Here is an 18,605-nt window from a genome sequence, read left to right as displayed (position 1 = left end):
CTTGATGGAGAATATCTTTTTAACCAGCGGTTTCTCTGACATATGTCCAATGGTCATATATTGGGATAGACTGGAACTCCCGACACAAGAAAGTTATGGAAACAGCATGTGGGATGTGACCCTGATTACTGCTATCAAAATGTCTTCCCTGGGATAAACCATAATGGAAAAGAATATTTCCAAAAAAGAATGTGTGTATGCATATAACTGAACCACTTTGCTGTACAGCAGAAATTAGCAGCAACATTGCAAATCGACCAGACTTTAAATACGTTCCTTATTATTTGGCGATGCTATCCCAGTTCCCTCTTTCAAAAGAGAGTTTTACTCTTCCGTTTTTGTTTTTGTTTTGTTTTCAGATTCTAAGTCATTTGGCATTAAATTCATGGACTTACTGTTTTCTCTCTTTTCTTACTTCTCAAAATTTACTTAGACTGCAGTTAATCTCGGTAATTTCTTTACACCATTTAACATGATTCCTTAGGCACACTGAGAACGTCAGTGTTTAACTTTCACGTTTCTTAACTTTAATAAAATTCACTTGTTTTCAATTTCTGTGATGGCTGAAATTGACTGACATATCCCCAAAGGGTTTAGGATATTGGATACAAATTCTGGTATCTCAAAATTCCTCCCAAATGTTAGAAAATTTTAGCAGTGAGAGGGTTGTTGTATTTTCTTTTTTTCTTTTTTTTGGATAAATGAAAATATAACAAGGAGTTAATATTTGATCACGGAGGTAATTTTCTTTAAAATCAGTTTCTTCAATCAATTCTCAACAACATAAATCTGCATCTACTTGTTTATAAGATTGCTTGATATACCATGCAGTAGAGGAAGTGGTTTTAATTTCTTGAAATTAAGATGGAGCGTCTGAATGTATATTTTTTAAGTTACAAACTTTAGGTCGGTTTTCCCATGAAAGTGGAAATAAGCTGGCATAACTTTACTTCATTTGCCAAACAGCAGTGTGAGGGATCAGCTTTACTTTTCCGAAATGCTCAGCTCACAACTATGAAATTTTAACATTGAGTAATTTTGACTGGTGAGTACACAGGAGTTTGTTACATATTCTTTATCATAGTTTGTACTATTTTATATATTGTATTTTTTTCCCAGGTAAAGTAAAATACGTCTATAGCTCTGTCCTAAAGCTTTGATTTTTCAGGAGATTAGGAAGCTGGGTTGTATCCTGATGAAAGAGAAAATTGGTCCATTTTGCTAGGTTAGATTGTGGTGCCTGGTGACAAGGTTAAATATTAATGTAGATAAGTGAATGAAGGTGATTTTAATGTTAGTTTAATTAATGGGTGCAGAAACAAGCAATGAATTAGGGTGTGAATCAGAGTGCTTTCAGTACCAAAATAAATATAAATATATAATCACCCATTATCTTCATATGTATATATATATATATGGGTTGTCTGTCTAGAAAAGGCATAAATATTCTCATTTACATATGACCCTCTCAGCAAAATATAGTTTGTCACCCAGCTTTTAGTGGTTGCCCTTTTAACAGGCTGTTTCTGCAAGTACATATTTGTCATATGCCTAGTTTATATTTTTCAAACAGCACTTTAAAGAGGAATCCAATAATAAGAACGAAAGGAACTTGAGTTTTCCTTAATGTTGCAGATACTTTAGATGCCGCTTTGGAAAACGTCAAGTGGAACTCATTTTTGGCGGTGGAGTGGTACCAGACTACTCTTTCCATTTAACCCCCCGTATTTTCTAGGCTTTACAAATTATAATCAATTTTCCTTTTCAAAATTCACCTTTAAGAGAAGGCTCTGTTAGCCGGCTCCAACAGCAGGCAGCGAGCCTGCCTACTCCGGCTGGGCCCAGGAGGGAGAGGGTGGAATATTGGGGCTGGGGCTGGGGCTGGGGCTGGGGCTGGGTGCGGGCGGCGGGGGGACTTCGAGAGGGGAACTAGCGGGGAGACTGCAGTGACACTGCCCTCCCCGGGCGGGTTGAAGCATCTCACTGGTGACGGGTCTGAAAGCACGTGGCTACGTCATGGAAAGCCAGTCTTTTCAATGCAAACTTCAACTCCTCCTCCTCCTCCCCCCTAATGCCTGTAACTCACATCCGAGGCTGGGCGAGGAATCCGGAGGGGAGATTTTCCTCATGCTCGCCGTTGTTGGAAACTGGGAGAGTGAGAGGAAGGAGGCAGGGGCTCTGTGGCGCTGTCGACCTACTACCAGCCTGACCAGGGGAGGGGGCACCTAGATTTGCATCTTTTCTTCGTGGTGATTGAGAACTGCAGGTTCAATCCGATCCCACTGAGCACTGGCGATTGATGATAAAAAAAATCGACACTGGCAGAAGGAAGGCTCTGTCTTCGGCTGTCAGACTCGGAGGTGGTATTGGTGTGTGAGTGTGTGTGCTGGTGGTTTTTTTTTCTTTTTCTTTCTTTTTTTTTTTTTTCTTTTTTCTTTCTTTTCTTCTTTCCTTTTTTTTTTTTTTTTCCTTCTCTCCTAGGGACTACACAATGGCAGTCTCTTCTCAGTGAGATGAACCCTGCTTTGCCTTCTGCAGACCCACCCATCCTCATAGCGATCAAGTAAAAAAGGCTATGGTTTTCTCTTTGGGGATCTTTTGTGCATTACTGTTCTCTCTGATTAGTTCTGGTCTCAGTTGGGATTTCTTTGCCTTTTTGTTTGGCTTCATGCTGAAAAAGGATTTTTTTGCCAACCCTTTGGTAATCCAGTGGTGATCAAGGGGGATAAATCATTCACCCTGGCCGAAAAAAAACAATCACTGAGAAGTCTCAAAGAAATATACCACGTGAGGGGAAAAAACTGGGAGAAGATCCGGAATATTATCGTTTTTCCTATGGTAAAACCGGTGCCCCTCTTCAGGAGAACTGATTTCAAATTATTATTATGCAACCACAAGGATCTCTTCTTTCTCAGGGTGTCTAAGCTGCTGGATTGCTTTTCGCCCAAATCAATGTGGTTTCTTTGGAACATTTTCAGCAAAGGAACGCATATGCTGCAGTGTCTTTGTGGCAAGAGTCTTAAGAAAAACAAGAACCCAACTGGTAAGCAAAACATGCATCATGTTATGTTTTTCCTCATAATAACCTGTCTGTTGCTCATTGAGCTAGATCTGCAGTTCTGCTATGCAGGAAGGCAAGGGGAACAGAAAAGGACCAGGACAGTGTGGTATATAGAGGTGTTGCATGGATAAACAACTAACAGCTGGATCGGCGTCTGTGTGCCCGAAAATCATCCTGGGCATCTCTTGGCTGTGACACAATCCATCACTAGGAGGGAGGAGGAAACTTTTTTTTTTTTTTTTTTAAATATATTTGGTTGCTGATGTTTGGTGGAATATTGAAGGGCTATGGCTTCAGGTTTGGCCCGAGGCAGCTGAAGCTTCGGTAGTTGCCAGGAAAAAGAACCGCGAGCTCTCCCGACTTCTGCTGCAGGTTCGGGGACGTAGCTCGGTGCCCAGACCCGGCTCTAGACTTTCTGATTAGCTTGCACAATATTCGCCACCCCATCGCCTTTACCCAAGTAAAAGAGGCCCCTTCCCTCGCGGCCCCGCTCCTCCGTCAGCCCCCGCCTCCCGCCCCCGTCGAGCTCTCGGTGCCGGAGTATTAATTAACTCCTTCGCCTGTCTGCCTCCGACACCTCCAGCCACCGGGGATACTTGAGCAGGGCTCGTGCCGGGAGGGAACCCCAGACCGAGCACACCAGCCGGGTCACTCTAGTATATGTCATTTAAACCTCCCCTTTAAAAAGCAGTGTCCGGGCCCGGCGTTTGGGTCCCACCGGTGGGATGAGCCTGGCCCTGGGTCGCCGCTTCAGCCTCCTGGCGATCGTGCGCCCCCATTCCAAAAGCCTCCAACCGGGAAACTTGCAGTACATTACATAAGGAATGCAAATGCAGGTGATTCGGGGAGTCGGGTCCCCGGGGTTCACCTCCCGGTATCTCAGTCTGAGGCGTTTGGGGGCGGCCGCGGAGCTGTGGGCGAGCTACCCGGGGAGGCCAGGCCGGAGGGCGGCGTGGTGGCGGCGGCGCGCCGGCGAGGAGGCTGGGCGCAGCGGGTCCGGGAGCCGCGCGCGCGGGCAGCGGGGGTGTGCGGTGTCCCCCGGTTCGGTTCAGGCCGGGGAGGGCCCCGGGCGGGCTGTTTGTGTCTGGGGCCGCGTTGGGGGCGGGGGCGGGGCCCTGGCCGTCCTGCAGTGGCAGCCGGGGCGCCCGAGGCTCCTGACGCTGGCACTGCGGTGTAGTAGATCATGGCTCCCCGCGGGCGCCCTGACACCCCGGGCTCCGCCGCGGCCGCGCTGGCACCCGGAGTCCCAGCGGCCGGGCAGCAAGTGGCTGCCGTCTCCATGCCTCCGAAGCTTTGCTAATGCAGCGTAGCTGGGCGGCGCGCTCCGGAGGAGCTGCCGCCAGCGGGAGCCGGGGAGCCGGAGGAGGAGGAGGTGGGGGGAGGAGGGAGGAGGAGGAGGAGGTGAGGGTGGGCGGGGATGGAGGCGGTGGGTGTGGAGGCTGAGCACCCCGTGCGGCCCCCTCTGCTGCGGCAGGAGGGAACCTGCGAGTAGTTAGAGCGTCCAAAAGGGCAGATGTCCGCGTGCCGGCGGACGCCTGGCAGGTGCCTTCAGCTGGGACGTTGGGTGGCCGTGGAGGCTCTGGGCGCGGTGCTGCAGTTGGCTCTAAGCCTGGGTCTTGGAGTTCTCATCCCAGGGCTCTAGCTCGGCCGGCTCGCTTTCCGTCCCCCTCTTCTTCCCCAGCCCCGCCTCCGTCCCCTGTCCTTTTACCCTTCTCTCCCTTAACTCCTTAGCGTTTAGTAACTCTGAGATGGTACCACCATCCTGGGAATTACTCAGGAGAAAGCAGTGTTGTCACCTTACCCAGCCGCAATTCCAGTTTGGCCAGTGAGGTGCACCCCAAGCCCGCATCAAGCCCAACATTTGCTGGTCCCTAGGCCGTACCTAGATCTGCAACGCTCCCGTTTCCTGGGTTCGCGTGAAGACCCTTTTGGCGAGACTTCCCCAAGTGGATCAAGCCAGGGGCTGCGGTGAGAGGGGAGGGGCTCCTCGCTCACACGGGAAAATCAGTGGGTCTTGAAGCCTTCTTGTGTCCTTCTGACAAGGGAATTCTGTAGAAGCGTTTCTTTAGACTTGGCCATTTGTTTAGGGATCTTGAAGTCAGTCCTTCCATAGTACTGGAGAGTGGGAAATAATTCAACATGGAACACGAAGTTTCCTTACGGCCTTTTATACTTTTTTTTTGTTGTAAACAGTTTTACTGGAAACACTAATTTTCACCCATGCACGATTCAACATCTTTTTTATTACACCTCCCCCATCCCACCCACTTTCATCTCTCTGGAATAAAGTAGATTTTTTTTTTTTTCGTTCTGAGGCGTTTTGGAAGGTGTCAAGCAAATGACGAATTATTTTTAGAGCAATTTATTTTGCAGCTTATGAAGCTAAAGTACTGGGGTGTGAATTGATGGGTTAATTCAAACTATCTAATAATATCAACTATTCTAATAGGATAGTTTGTCTTAGATTGCCACGGGTTAGAGGTCTAGTCTGGGAGTTGCAGCGCTTTGTAAATTATTTGAAAAATGGGACATTAAGGTGGCACCCTATTTAGCTCACCTTGCAAAAGTTTTGCCTTTGGAGATTGAATCAAAGCCATGCCTAGCCATTGCAGTTTCAGGATTGTGGTTGGTCAATTTCATTCCCCTTCTGTTGTTAACATGAAGCCTAAAATCTTTTCCAGGTTTTTTGATCCCAAGATAGCAGTATAACTAAGAAGTTAATTGGGTAATTAAAATAAAACAAAGACTAAAATCCTCTTAACTGTTAAAACCAAAAAGAACAGATTGACTACGACCTATTATGTTATCTTAAATCTAAAATGAGGACAATTAACTGGTTTCAGACTAAGAAGCTTGGCACAGAACCTCTAGTACCAGTACTAGGATCATGAATTTGATGTAAAGACTTCTTATTAGATTAATTTTTCTTCTTAGTCTTTGTAAATTATAAACAAATTTACCGATTATTCCTAGTTCTTTAAGTTGTCAACAAGTATAGGCCATTGGGTCAGGGGTTCCTGAGAGGGATTTTCAGAGCACTGCTATCTAATGGAGTTGATGTGAAAATACACAGATAATTGAGTCATGAACTTAAAGGCAAAGTTGTTCATCTACCCCCAGACTCATTAATGCTTAAAGAAGAGGTGTCTTTTGCAGTTGTTTTCATGTAAAACTTAACTGGAAAAGAGCATAAAGAATATATTTGCACAATCTATGCTTTTTAAAATAAACTGTAATAGTTTGGAAATCCTGGATAGAAAGTAAATTTATTGTCTTTATAAAAAGTCCAATCTTTCACAGTACAACTATCAGAGAACACACACACACACACACACACACTTAAATGTCCTACTGTTCCCTATTTTCCTAGTAGAGCAATAGCTATATGTTTAGAATAAATGTTACCTGCTTCAACTTTCACTGCATGAGTCATTCAAGGTGACTGTATTTTAGGCAGATCATTAAATAAGGAATACTGAGTCTGAGGCATTTATTTTGCCCTGAGGAGGGCTTGATATATTTCTTTAAACCAGTACTGATAGTTTGGACAGACCCATTTGTATCACGGGCCAGTTTGGGGAATAATCTAGGTCACTGAACCTTGAGCGATGGCTGCTAAACAAATAAATATGGCTGGAAAAAAGAGGTCCACAATAAACACGAAGGTCATGTCGCCAATGTCTCTTCAGACACATAATGTCCAACAAGCAAAGGAAGCCACATACCCTCTATTATATACAGCTACTCACAGACACAAACTTGTGTGGCTTGGCAGGATTTTGTAAAGCGCAGATTTTAAGATAAATCATAATTGGATGTAATTTTATTGAGTACCAGTGTTAGTGGCTGGGAGGGTAGGACGTGGATGCCCTAGACAAGTTCTGCAGAGCACGTTTAGAAAATCCCCCACACTCCTGGCCCCGAGTGTTTCCTTTTCTAAACTCTGTCTCCTTCTCTGCCATGTAACTTTGAGCTGAAACAGGCAAGGGTTGGTAGAACTCACTTCCTACTGCCTACTTTTTTTGGGTGTCTTTCATCTCTGCTTTTGCCTTTGACTAAGCTGTTTTAGGTGCCCCAAACATCTGGTATGCTATTGTTACTTATTTAAATACATGTTATTCTTTTAAAGCCACTTGCTCTACAGCTAGGGCCCTCATGTCCTTAAGAAGGGAGAAAATAGGAAGAGGGAGACAAAAAAAGAGTAAGCATTTTTTTTCACTCCTTCTCCTCTGCCTGACGACTCATCCTGGGTTCCTGCAGAGCTGGGGGAACCACAAATGGGCCATGATCTCTGCATTCCCGAACACCGAGCACACAGACAGTGGAATGGTCACTTCAGATGCAGGGCTGGAACACCAAACAGATGTAAGGTCCTTCGGCTGCTATGTTTGCCTCCAGAGTGGGATTCCACATAACATGAGGTGGCCTTGGACTCCATCCAGGAAGCTTTAGTTACTGAAGCAGCAAAATGAGTTTTGCAGGCAGTAGCACTTCCTGAACCAGAGAATGACGTTTTAGGTAGACTTTCAAGGACTGACCTGTTGAGAGTGTGGTGTTTTTTCTTTTGTTTTCACTTAGATCCAAGTTAACAAGCGTGAAATCCCATGCATGATATCCTAAACTTGGTTTTAACAATGGAGGTGACTTCATTGTACCCATACCCAGCCTATTCTCATCTTAGGCAGCATCCGTCACTGAGAACATTTGTTCAAATGATGCATTGCTTTCAGAAGGTGCTAAAGCTAATTCTATACCATATTTCATAGTTCCCACGCAGAACATTCTTTTAAAAATGTTCAAACCCAGTCTTCCATGTTTTAGCAACACAAACACTGAAGACTTTTATGAAGTGTTTTTATACATGTGCTAACAAGGACAACAACCAAAGTTTTTGCTCCTTTGTACATTTTGGCATCATAACTCAATTGACTCATAAGCTTACTATAAATATCATGTAGATGTCTCAAAATGGGAGCATTTATTCAAAATAGTTTCTTATGCCTTCAGGGGAAACAGTTGGGATGTTTGAACAGTGTATTTGAAGCTTCTCTAGTAAGTTTTAAATAAGACACCACACTGCGTCTATATTCTTGATAAAAGCTTTGAGCCCAATTTAGTACCACCTCCAGGAGGGACAGGAGGTTAGGGAAATACCCACTGCCAAGTCTCTCTGCCTAGTACCATAGTCTGGGTGGTGTTTCTAGGGTCTTAGTTTGTGTACCATGTACCAGATTTAGTTATAAGAGTTGAACCTGAGCACAGAAGGGCAAGGAATTGTCTGAGAAGAGTTGTTTCTCCCTCTACCTCCAGTGCTGCACTTTTTGGTTATTCTGCTTTGTAAAGACTACGGATGTATTCCCTGTATATTCCTCTAGTCGGGAGAAATTAATGTTCTGCTTTGACCCAGTAGTAAAAAGTAGGATGAGGAAGCAAAGGGAAGTTGAAAGGAGGAATTCTTAGAAACTTCCTAAACAGAAAAGCAAAAAGGAGGCATACTGCAGACATGGTTTACAGGGAATACTGAAGTTTTGTTTATCTACTCTTCAACATCAGCTAAGAAAGTCACCTAACAATGGACAAAAGTCACTATTGCCCTTATCGTCGCCTGACCAAAAATCCCGTTATGACAAACTGCAGGTTTTCAACATGTTTTTACTAAATGAATTCATAGCAAAAACCAGGCATCTCTGAGAAAGTTAACCAGAGGGCTGTAATTGCCAGTAACATACAATTTCCTTGCTTAAGTTCACTTCATGGGTCTTCCTTTCCCAGAGCCAACCAAGAATTTGGCTTCTGAATAGTAAAGGAAAGAAGGAAAAAAGCTGTTGGTGCCTTCCTACTCTCCATCCGCCATGCCAGGGCATCCTGAAACGGGGCCTGCAAACATTCCCTAGGCCCACATGCTAAGTCTCCAAACTTGAGGCCTTCCTCGGAGGCACCAGCCCAGGCGCCAAAGGCGTCCACCCTCTGGCCCCCTCAGCCTTGACACAGCAAGTGGCAGGGCACCGTCTCGTTCCCTCTGCAGGAGCCCCCTCCGCTTCTTTTCTGATCTTCGATTTTCTTCTTAAAGGCATGCCGCAGAACAGAGTGCATCTGAATTGTTCCTCTTATCATTTTTGAACCCCTTTCTCCGAAGGTGGTCAATGGGACCCTCCCGCGTGGCACGTTTTTGTTCTTGAGGGGCCAGCAGCCAAGCAGCCTCGAGCTCCACTTGTTTTGAAAGGAGGTGCCCCCTCCGTTACTCTTTTGTTCCTTTTTGCTTTAAAGCACTTCCTAACCGCACTCAGCCACTCAGCTTCCGCCCTGCGCGGGCCGCGGAGTCTGTGTCAGGGACAGGACGTCTGGCAGGACGCCACGATTGGGACAGAGCCCCCGCCTTCCTGAGCAGCGAGCGAGGCATGGACTGTTTTCTGCCAGCCAAGAGCCGGCCACCTCTGCGGCTCGGATCTGCTTCCAGGGGTCGGGCCCCGAGCCTGCCTAACGGAGCCCTGGAGAGAGGGGGCACGCGGGCGACGCGTGGCCTTCCTCTGCTGTGACCCGCGGCCAGAGCCCCACATTCCCGCCACCCGGCGCTCCCCTCCTCCGAGCGTCGGGGGCTCTGCTACGCAATGCGGCGGAAGCGGCCCGTCCGAGCCGCCGTAGCGCGGGAGGTTTCCGTTGCTACAGAGATGACCTCTGACCCAGGGGGCGTCTCTGGGGGGGCCCCTGGCCGGCGCAGCCGTTGCTATGGAAACCACGTGGCCGGAAGCCGCGGTGCGGGTGCGGGCCGGCCTCTGACGCGGCGCGCGTTTGCCAGCCCCCGGCCGGCGTCCGCGCGTGCGCCCCCGTGCGTCGCCGGGTCCAGGGGCTGCGGGAGAGTTTGGTCCCGGCCCACAGGTGGCCGCCTTCACCTGGGCAGCATCTCCTATGCGCTGCCAGGTGTAGAGGAAAAAGCACTGGGCAGGAGGAAGGAGCCAGCTTGCTGGCGATCACTCCCGAGTTCAGGACTGGGAGAGGGTGAGCCCCGTCCCTGCTGGCTGCTGGAAGACCAGGGCGGGCTCGCGAAGTTCTCTGGGCCTCAGTTTCCTCGACTGCAAAGCAAGGGCATTGATTAGAATAAGCTCTGCTCAGCCCCAGCGCTCGTGTTCCAAGCGTCTGTAACTTCCACCCAGTCCGGATTCTGAGTGGACTTTCCCATCTTCCCTGTATCTCTCCTGGACTGTGTTGAGTATATTTAAGTTGTAATCTAAGATCTGAGACTATCGGACATGGAGGGCTACCTTAGGGATCAGGATTGACCTTTTAGAAGTGTGGCAAGTCCTTCACCGTGGAGAAGTGACTGTTCCAAGAGCCAATTTTGAGTTGTAGACAAAGCACAGCACGCAACTTTGAGCCTTGGAAGAAGAAAAATGTTGTATTTTACTGGTGACACTACCAAGAGCTCTTCACGCATCTCACAGAGTTGTGTGGTTCGTTCTGAAACAGATGGCATTCCTTTATATTTCTTGTATTCCCCAGATGCCTCTACCTGCAGTTTCTGAACATTTTCTGGGGGGAGGAGCCTACCTACCTTGATTTGTTTTACCTTCTGTTATTTTGGACTATTGGGAAGAATCACAAGTATTTTCAAATCAAAACAAAAACAAATCAAAACCACTTCACTGTAAATTTAGAAATTGAAAAAGACTATTTTGAAGGTATGATAAGACGAGAACAGCCTTCTTATAAAAGAACAGATCTAAATTGTGTTTCTGGCAAGTGGAGTAGGTCAAAGTTACCTGCTCATATGGCTTTAAACTTTTAAAAGATTTTTGTTGGCCTGGTTTCCAAAGAGTCTTTTTACCCCTTCCCCCATGATAAGAATTACCCCCCTGAAGTTTGCTTTTCAAGTAATTTGCCATGAGTTCCTCAAGAAAACTGGATAGAATATTTGCATCTCAAAGCACAGGAAAGAATGCAAGTTCCTCCAAGAAGGGCTTTTATTTCCTACATGCAGAATTTTACAATACCTACCCGCATAGGGGAGGGTTGAGGATTGGAAAAAAGGACAGCTGGGCTTTGAATTGCTTCTGGAGCTTCATTTCTGCTCTTGTAAAGACTCAATTTTTGAGTTCAGGGTAGTTGTTTTTAATTCAAGAATTGAGTTGCAAGCTGTTTGCCATCAGAGGGCTGGTCACCCATCCTACTACATTATCTATTTGCTTCTTTAATTGGGGGGAGAAGATCATCAACTAAGATGGAAATACAAAGATTTCTGTGTTCTAGATAGCTCTTTGTTTTGGAAGATCTTTCCTTCTGCATGCATAGTTGCACTTAGCTTTGGGGACAAGACCTCAAAAAAAAAAAAAAAGTTCCTATCGGGCTCTGAGTATCACTTCCAATCTTGCCAACTTCTCACTATAGAGCTAACTTAATTTTTTTTTTTTCAAATACATTGTCAGATTTCAGCTGACACAAAGAGTAAATGTTCCTGGCAATATTGAAAACCTGTTGGATTCAAGAGCTGTCCCCCCAAAATGTGTAAAAGGTAGTATCCTCCCAAGATCCAGAACCGCATCCAAAGGTAGCCAAAGAGAGAGACTTGGGTATTTCCCTTGAGCACTGGCTCCAATCATTAGGACACTAGCTGTGAATGGAGTGCAACCCACATTGCTGTCCGGCCGTGTCTTGAGGGCCCTCAGCCTGATGGTTCCCAAGCCAAAGACCTGACATGAGACAGACAAGAAGGCACTAACTGTCCCTGGGAAAGAAAGGATCAACAACAAATAGGTCTTGGGAAGGAAGAAACAGCGTGAGTTTTCCCTTCCTCCCTCAACTGGGCACTGCAGACAGACAGATCCAGGAGGGCTGACTCAGGTAAGAATTCTCTGGCGCTTGCCAGTTTTCTCAAGATCCCGTCAACAGGCCCAGAGCAAGTGGAGTGCGGCTCTGTTATCTGCCAGAATTTGCCAAGATTTTTCATTAATTTTAACTTTAGCTTCCCGCTGGCTTCTTAAGGGACTAAGTGGTAGAGGTTACTGGAAAATCCCTTGGAGTCTATCACCCCTGAGAGGGGCCTCTTTGGGGAGGTGTGGGGACATCTGTAAGGTCCCTGATTTGTTTTGTTTATGGTATTGTAGTTTCTTTAGAGTGGAAAGGCAGGTCAGTTAGAGGATTAGCGGCCGGTGAGAACTGCAGGAAAAAGACAGAGGGGAGTAGTCGAAGTCACTTCTAACAGTCTTCTCTTTAGGTACCTTTTGTGTCCTGAATTTTTCATTAGCTCGTTGAAATGAATCTTTCAACGAAGATGTTTTTGGAATCTTGGAGCCTTTTGGAGGCTTTGCATGCCACTTAAAATGGGTATCCTACTCTGTTTGTTTGATTTGGGAGCCCTTATTTTTAAGTGCACTTCTTAAAAGAAAAATCCTGTTTAATTGGAACATTCCCCATAATTGCTATTGTAATTCCAGATTGTCTTAATAAGATTTTGCCAGTGTTGTAGATACCTACAGCTTCTGAGGCATAAAATAAGCAGGTGGCATGTGCTTAATTCATTGAAACTTGAGGGTCCTACTTTTTAAGCTGAACTTTGGGTCTCTTGGAGCCAAGTTAATACCTCAGAGGGATGTACTGCTGGGTTGGGGATTTTGTGGTGTTTTACAGTGTAGCTTCTTGCATGGAATTTTCTTGAGTGTGCTAAGTGACCTAGTGTCTATCTAACCTACCCTGTGACCAACTTAGCCTAGTATGGATGGTGAAAACTCTAATAGCTTTTAAGTGCTTGACTTCCGCCCACCAGTTTTGTGGCTTTGACTTCCAAGAATCCCATTCGCAGTAGATCTATTATTCCTTTTATAAGGTTTCCTATAGTGGCAGACGCCCTAATAGCTTTAATGGCTTTTAATAGTCCAGCTTATGCCTACTTAGATAACTGATGTGCCATTGGTCAGAAAAGTCTGAATTTTTTGCTTTAATTTACTTCCCCAAATCCCTCAGTGGTTTATGCTGTGGATTTAACCCCCAGGCTTTGTGAATGTCCTAAGGCTGCCATCTTGCTTTCTTTAAATTGAGAGGTACTCATTATTTTCCCTAGAAATAATCCTCCCTAATTCAACCAGATGTAGTGTCTCTGACTGCTGGGGCACAGTTCCCGGGACTTACAAGGACCTCCTGAAGGTGCTTACGTGGTAGAGGAGGCCAACTATAAACCCAAATTCGAACTGGCAGGTCTCACTGTGAAACTCTGGAATCTCTCACATCCTGAGTTTCCACCCAGAAGTGCTGGACAAACTCAGAGAGCTCAGGATGTAAAAGAATCAGGGCTTGATCTGAGGGAAGCTTGCCAGGGATCCCAGAGAGCAGCCCAAGGGGCAGCAAACTAAAAGGGCTCAGTGGGTGCCTCCACCTGCATCTGGGGGACTTCCTCCCAGTCTTCAGCTGCTGTCTTCAGGTCCTATCTTGTGGCCCAAACTGTTGACTGACAAAATGAAAACTACTTAGTAGCAACTATGATGTCCTTTATTAAGGGGAAAAAATCCTCATATTGGGGGGTACAGGGCCTCGAAAGCAGAGGAGCACTCGTCCCAGGTTGGGCAAGGGTGAGTTTCATGGAGCATTGGAAGAGGCAGGTCACGGGTGCCTATGAGGTTGGGAATTTCCTTAAAAGGCAGGCAGGTCCTGTGTTGTAGGGTAAGGTAAGCTAGCTAAAGCTGGGGTGGAGGGTTATGATGGGTGTATGCTAGGGTCCTTGAGAGTTGTTTCCTGTAAGTGCAGGGCTGACGTAGCTTTAGATTTGTGGTCTGGGCCAGGCCACGGGCACGGCCTCCCTTTTATGGGTCCTGATATACAAATTAACTTTATCAGCAGTCAGGAAGAGTCCACGTGTTATGTACTGTGACGTGGTCGGCTTTACCCTTTAGATAATCATTATGGCAAGCGTGTGGAAAACAGCTTTGCATAGGGCAGGACCGAAGGTGAGAAAGGCCCCGCAGGAAGCCACTGAGGTAGACGTGGTGCGGTCCAAATAAGGCCGTGACCAGGGCTGGAGAGGAAGTGGATCCCTCCGTCTCAGTGACCAGACCGACTTTGGGAAAGGAGGGAGGCGCCCAGGATGTTCTGACCGCAGCTTTTTGATTGCGTGGCTCCTTTTGATCCTAAGCCACTGCCCATTTATCAACAGAACACCTGGTGTCCTTGAACCATGGAGTAAAAACCTAACTCTCTCCAGACTGCTTATATCCGAGGGGCTGTGGTAACTTGTAATAGCACGTGGAAACCTTTGACAAGTTTCTCCTTCTAGATCATTTAAATAAGCAGTTCTGGGAGAGTTGCTCTGGTCTAAAGAAGTCATTTTCCCAACCAAGTCAGAAAGTCCTTAGGGATGAAAAAAACGCTTTAAAATAAAAATAAGTCAAAAACATTTGTAATGTAATGATTATATACAATTCTTTGTCAATAGTAGATGTTTCTGTGCATAATATTTTGTTCAGTTTGAGGAGTCAATACAGTTAAAAGCCAGATTTTCAGATAATTCAGAGCTGGCCAGAAAAGAGAAGGAAGTTTGAACTTTATTGAATTTACATATGTAAGTGTGTGCACCTGCTCCTTGGGTAGAACTGGATGTAGTTGTAATTAAAATGCCTTTCTTTCCTGTAACATTTTGTTGTCTGCACAATTACTGTTGATCAGTGAAGTGTGTGGTAACCTCTGCTGTAATGCTGCCTCTTACTTAGATAAAGTGGAGTTTGGGAGGGATTGTAATTTCCACTTCCTGTGTGAAGCATGTGATGTGCTATTGTACTTTAAAAAAGAAGAAATGTGAAAATAAGGAGGCTTAAAGGCTAACACGATTATAGGGTTTTGGGTATATATATATATGTATATATATATATATATTTTTTTTTTAAACAACCGCTTATTTCAAAGTCTAAAACTCATCTTCTTGGGTTGTGTTTCTGTTGTTCACCAGATGTTAAGATTCCTGAGCAAAGAAAGGACTCTGTTTTCTAGGAGGCCTAAGTCAGTAGTTACCATCATTCTGCCTCAACTTTTTTTTTGAGTTGTTTCAGTAGATTTACTTTCTGAAATTTTTTTTTTTTTTTTTTTTTGTCATTTTGCCATTTCTTGGGCCACTCCCATGGCATATGGAGGTTCCCAGACCAGGGGTCTAACTGGAGCTGTAGTTGCCAGCCCACGCCAGAGCCACAGCAACACGGGATCCGAGCCGCATCTGTGACCTACACCACAGGTCACGGCAACACCAGATCCCCCACCCACTGAGCAAGGGCAGGGATCGAACCCGCGACCTCATGGTTCTTAGTCGTATTTGTTAACCACTGCGCCACGACGGGAACTCCTGAATTTTTTTTTTTTAAACTATTGACATCAATTATGTAGAGAGGCAGTGGAGAGGTCGACGGTAAATATTTTTTAAAATAATTACAGTTGATTTACAATGTGTTCATTTTTGCTGTACAGCAAAGTGACTCAGTCATATAATTTTCACATTCTTTTCCATATGGTTTGTCAGTGGATATTGAATATAGTTCCCTGTGCTATACGGCAGGACCTTTTTGTTGTGCCTTAACTTTGTGCTTGGTGGGGGGGAAGGGGTAAATTGAGGACAGTGACTCTGTATGCTCTTCCCTTTTTTTAATTATCCGATGACTCAACTTGTTTCCTAGGAATTCACATTTTTCATCATCTTAATTATTTTTTCTTTTACATCTAAAATTTCCACTCCTATGCCAATTAAGTGACATAAAATTCCTCATATGTCAGACATAATAATAGATACAAAATACTGGAAATATTTTTAGTAGAATGGATACTAAATGTTAGAAGTATTTTAATGATACACTTGTAACAAATAAATTTTAAAAAGATGGCCATTTTGCATCATTGTTGTTTATTGTTTATCTTTCCTAACTATATTTTCTTTTAAAATCTTGGGAATAATCTTTTTTTTTTCTCAAGAGAAAAACAGAATTTCTTTAATATTGTTTAACAAAGGAGGATTAAATGGATAAGATTTATGTACTAGAACGCAAATGAAATAACAAAGTTAGGTTTTTTTTTTCCAATTTAATTCTTTTGGGGGGGGCTTGTTTAATTTTTGTTTTAATTGAAGTATAGTTTTAAAATCTTGGGGATCATCTTAAAGAACACAGTGCTGGTACATCCAGTGCACACCTGCCTTTCATGGGAGCACTGAGCTGTGGTGCACCTGCTGCACCTGGAGTGTGGCCTGATCTGTGGACCATGGAGTCCGCTCGCTCTGTTCTGTTTGCTTTAGTAAACTGCTTTTCCATCACTGAGAATTCACCCCTTTGTCCCACTCTCCCTGTATTTGTACTGTCATACTTGAGGTTTTGTCCTTTCACATATTTCCTTTAGTTATATTTTTCAAAAGGCTTGTCATCAGTTTAACTCTTCAGGCAAAGTTGGGATTAGCTTTCAATTGGATTTGCAACTTTTACATGTGTTAGATAGGGAAAAAAGGCAAAAATGCTAACAATACAGTTGTCAGACAGTAAACGAGACATATCTGTCTGAACTTGATTCATGGATCCCAAATAGCATTTATTTGATTTATTTATTTTTCTTTCTGTTGTTCGAATGACATGTGAAAAACCATGATATGTGTCTATTACCTTTAATAGATTATATAATTAAATAAGTGGGGGAATATTATTATAATTGTTCCCTCTAATATTTCTGCTAATGAATGTCTGTCAAACTTATTGGTTTTTTTTTTTTTTTTGGCTATTTTAGGGCCACATCCGCAGCATATGGAGGTTCCCAGACTAGGGGTCCAATCAGAGCTATAGCTGCCAGCCTACACCACAGCCACAGCAACGTGAGATCCAAGCTGCGTCTCTGACCTACACCATAGCTCACGGCAACAACGGATCCTTAACCCACTGAGCAAGGCCAGGGACCGAACCTGCAACCTCATGGTTCCTAGTTGGATTTGTTTCCGCTGTGCCACGGTGGGAACTCCTAAACTTACTGGATTTTTAAATCGGATTGCTCCTCTACTTTAACAGAAACATCCTGAATTATTCTGAATCCTGTATTAGTATTTATGCTCTAAGTAATAATAAAAACTAATCTTTATAGGATGCTTTCTGTGTACTACATGCTTTACTCATCTTACCTAATCGAGTCCTCAAAACCATAGGTAGGAACTTTTCTTATATTTATCTGGAAAAGGATGAAGCCCAGGCATGAAGAGGTTAAGGAATTTGCCCGAAGGCTCCCAGCTAGTAATAGAAACCAAATCTGTCTTATTCCAGGCAGCACCCTCTTCAGTCCCTGAATTGCAGCCCCCTCCCTAACGAGCACAGTGTTCAAAGAAAGTCTGTGAAAGTGGCTGGTATTGTCTTAGTGTTTCTGTCAATCATATCCTGAAACTAAAGGGAGAATGCAGCATGTTCAGGGTTTAGATATTTGGCATTTGTAATGCTTTTTTATTGAGCATTACATGCCTGGAAACACACACAGCTCTTGACTATAGAGGTGTTTTTTGTTTTTGTTTTTGTTTTGTTTTGTTTTTGCATCAACAGCAAGTTTCTGGGCCAGGAATCGACTCTGAGCCACAGCTGTGACCTCTTGTGCCACAGCTGCAGCAATTCCAGGTCCTTTAACCACTGCCCTGGGCTGGGGATCAAACCCGCACCTCTATAGCCACCCGAGCTGCTGCCATCGGCTTCTTAACCTATTGTGCCACAGCGGGAACTCCTTAACTGTGGAGTTTGATGTCTTTTGACCATTGTGTGTATCCTTGTGACAACCACCCTCATTGATGATCACAATTAGATGTAGAACATTCTCGTCACCCCAGAAAATGCATTCTCAGCTGGAGTCACTTCCCACCCGTGGCTCCTGTGAGAAGCGGCCTACCTTCTGGTTGCTCTCACTTTACCTTCGCCTGTGCAAGAACCTCCTATCGTGAACTCCTGGCGTCCTCACACCAGGAGTTTCCTTCTTTCACTCAGCACGTTGCTGTTTTCGAGCCTCATCTTGGCCGTTCGTGTGAGATGTACAGAATTTGATGTGGTAGCTTATGTTTTCTTTTATAAATGAGAAAATCCTAGCTGAACAGACTCACTTTTAGCTAACCGCCAAAAGTTGTCCTAAACTGCACAGTGCAGGTGAACAAGCTGGCTGCCCTTGTTCCCTCGATGCCCCCGGGTCAGAGAGAAAGGACTTTACTACTCAGGGCACAGCAGGCTTCACGTTCTCACTTCCCTTGCCCTCCAGGCTCCCAGGGGCAATGCTGAGTGGCTGAGGGGGCCACCCGCACACAGTGGATTTGTGTCACAGCTGAGGATCTCTCAGTTCACGAAGTCCCCCTTCTTTGAAGGGGCTTGCAGAACTGCTCAACCTGCCAACCCAAGGCAGGCACTTCTGTATTATCCTGGGTGGGAAACCAATCTGCCCTCTAACCTGGAAGCACTGTTTTTAGATTCCAAGGTTGTTTGCAATGCACATATCCTTGCAAAGACAGTCTGAGTCGAAAGCTCTTACAAGACATGTAGAAATTCCTCTTCCAGGGAATTTTTAAACAGACTTCTTTAAGTCT

The 18,605-nt window shown here is 44.9% G+C and overlaps 1 protein-coding gene across 2 annotated transcripts in view; it reads left to right on the top strand.

Annotated features, from left to right (window-relative positions):
• The window catches only part of FGF14 (fibroblast growth factor 14), a 610,568-nt gene continuing 593,921 nt past the window's right edge, over positions 1,959 to 18,605 (top strand). The window contains exon 1 of one of the 2 annotated variants that reach the window (XM_021065381.1): positions 1,959 to 3,043. In XM_021065381.1, coding sequence (XP_020921040.1) covers positions 2,836 to 3,043 — 208 coding nt within the window. In that variant the 5' untranslated portion in view covers positions 1,959 to 2,835. Of the gene's footprint in view, positions 3,044 to 4,482; positions 11,897 to 18,605 lie in introns of those variants that run through there. The other variant, XM_021065382.1, reaches the window with a different exon arrangement.

This window comes from Sus scrofa, chromosome 11 (genome assembly GCF_000003025.6).
Source record: "Sus scrofa isolate TJ Tabasco breed Duroc chromosome 11, Sscrofa11.1, whole genome shotgun sequence".
NCBI classification, from domain to species: domain Eukaryota; kingdom Metazoa; phylum Chordata; class Mammalia; order Artiodactyla; family Suidae; genus Sus; species Sus scrofa.
The sequence above is the reverse complement of the archived record's forward strand: the minus strand, read 5'-3'. Positions and strand labels throughout refer to the sequence as shown.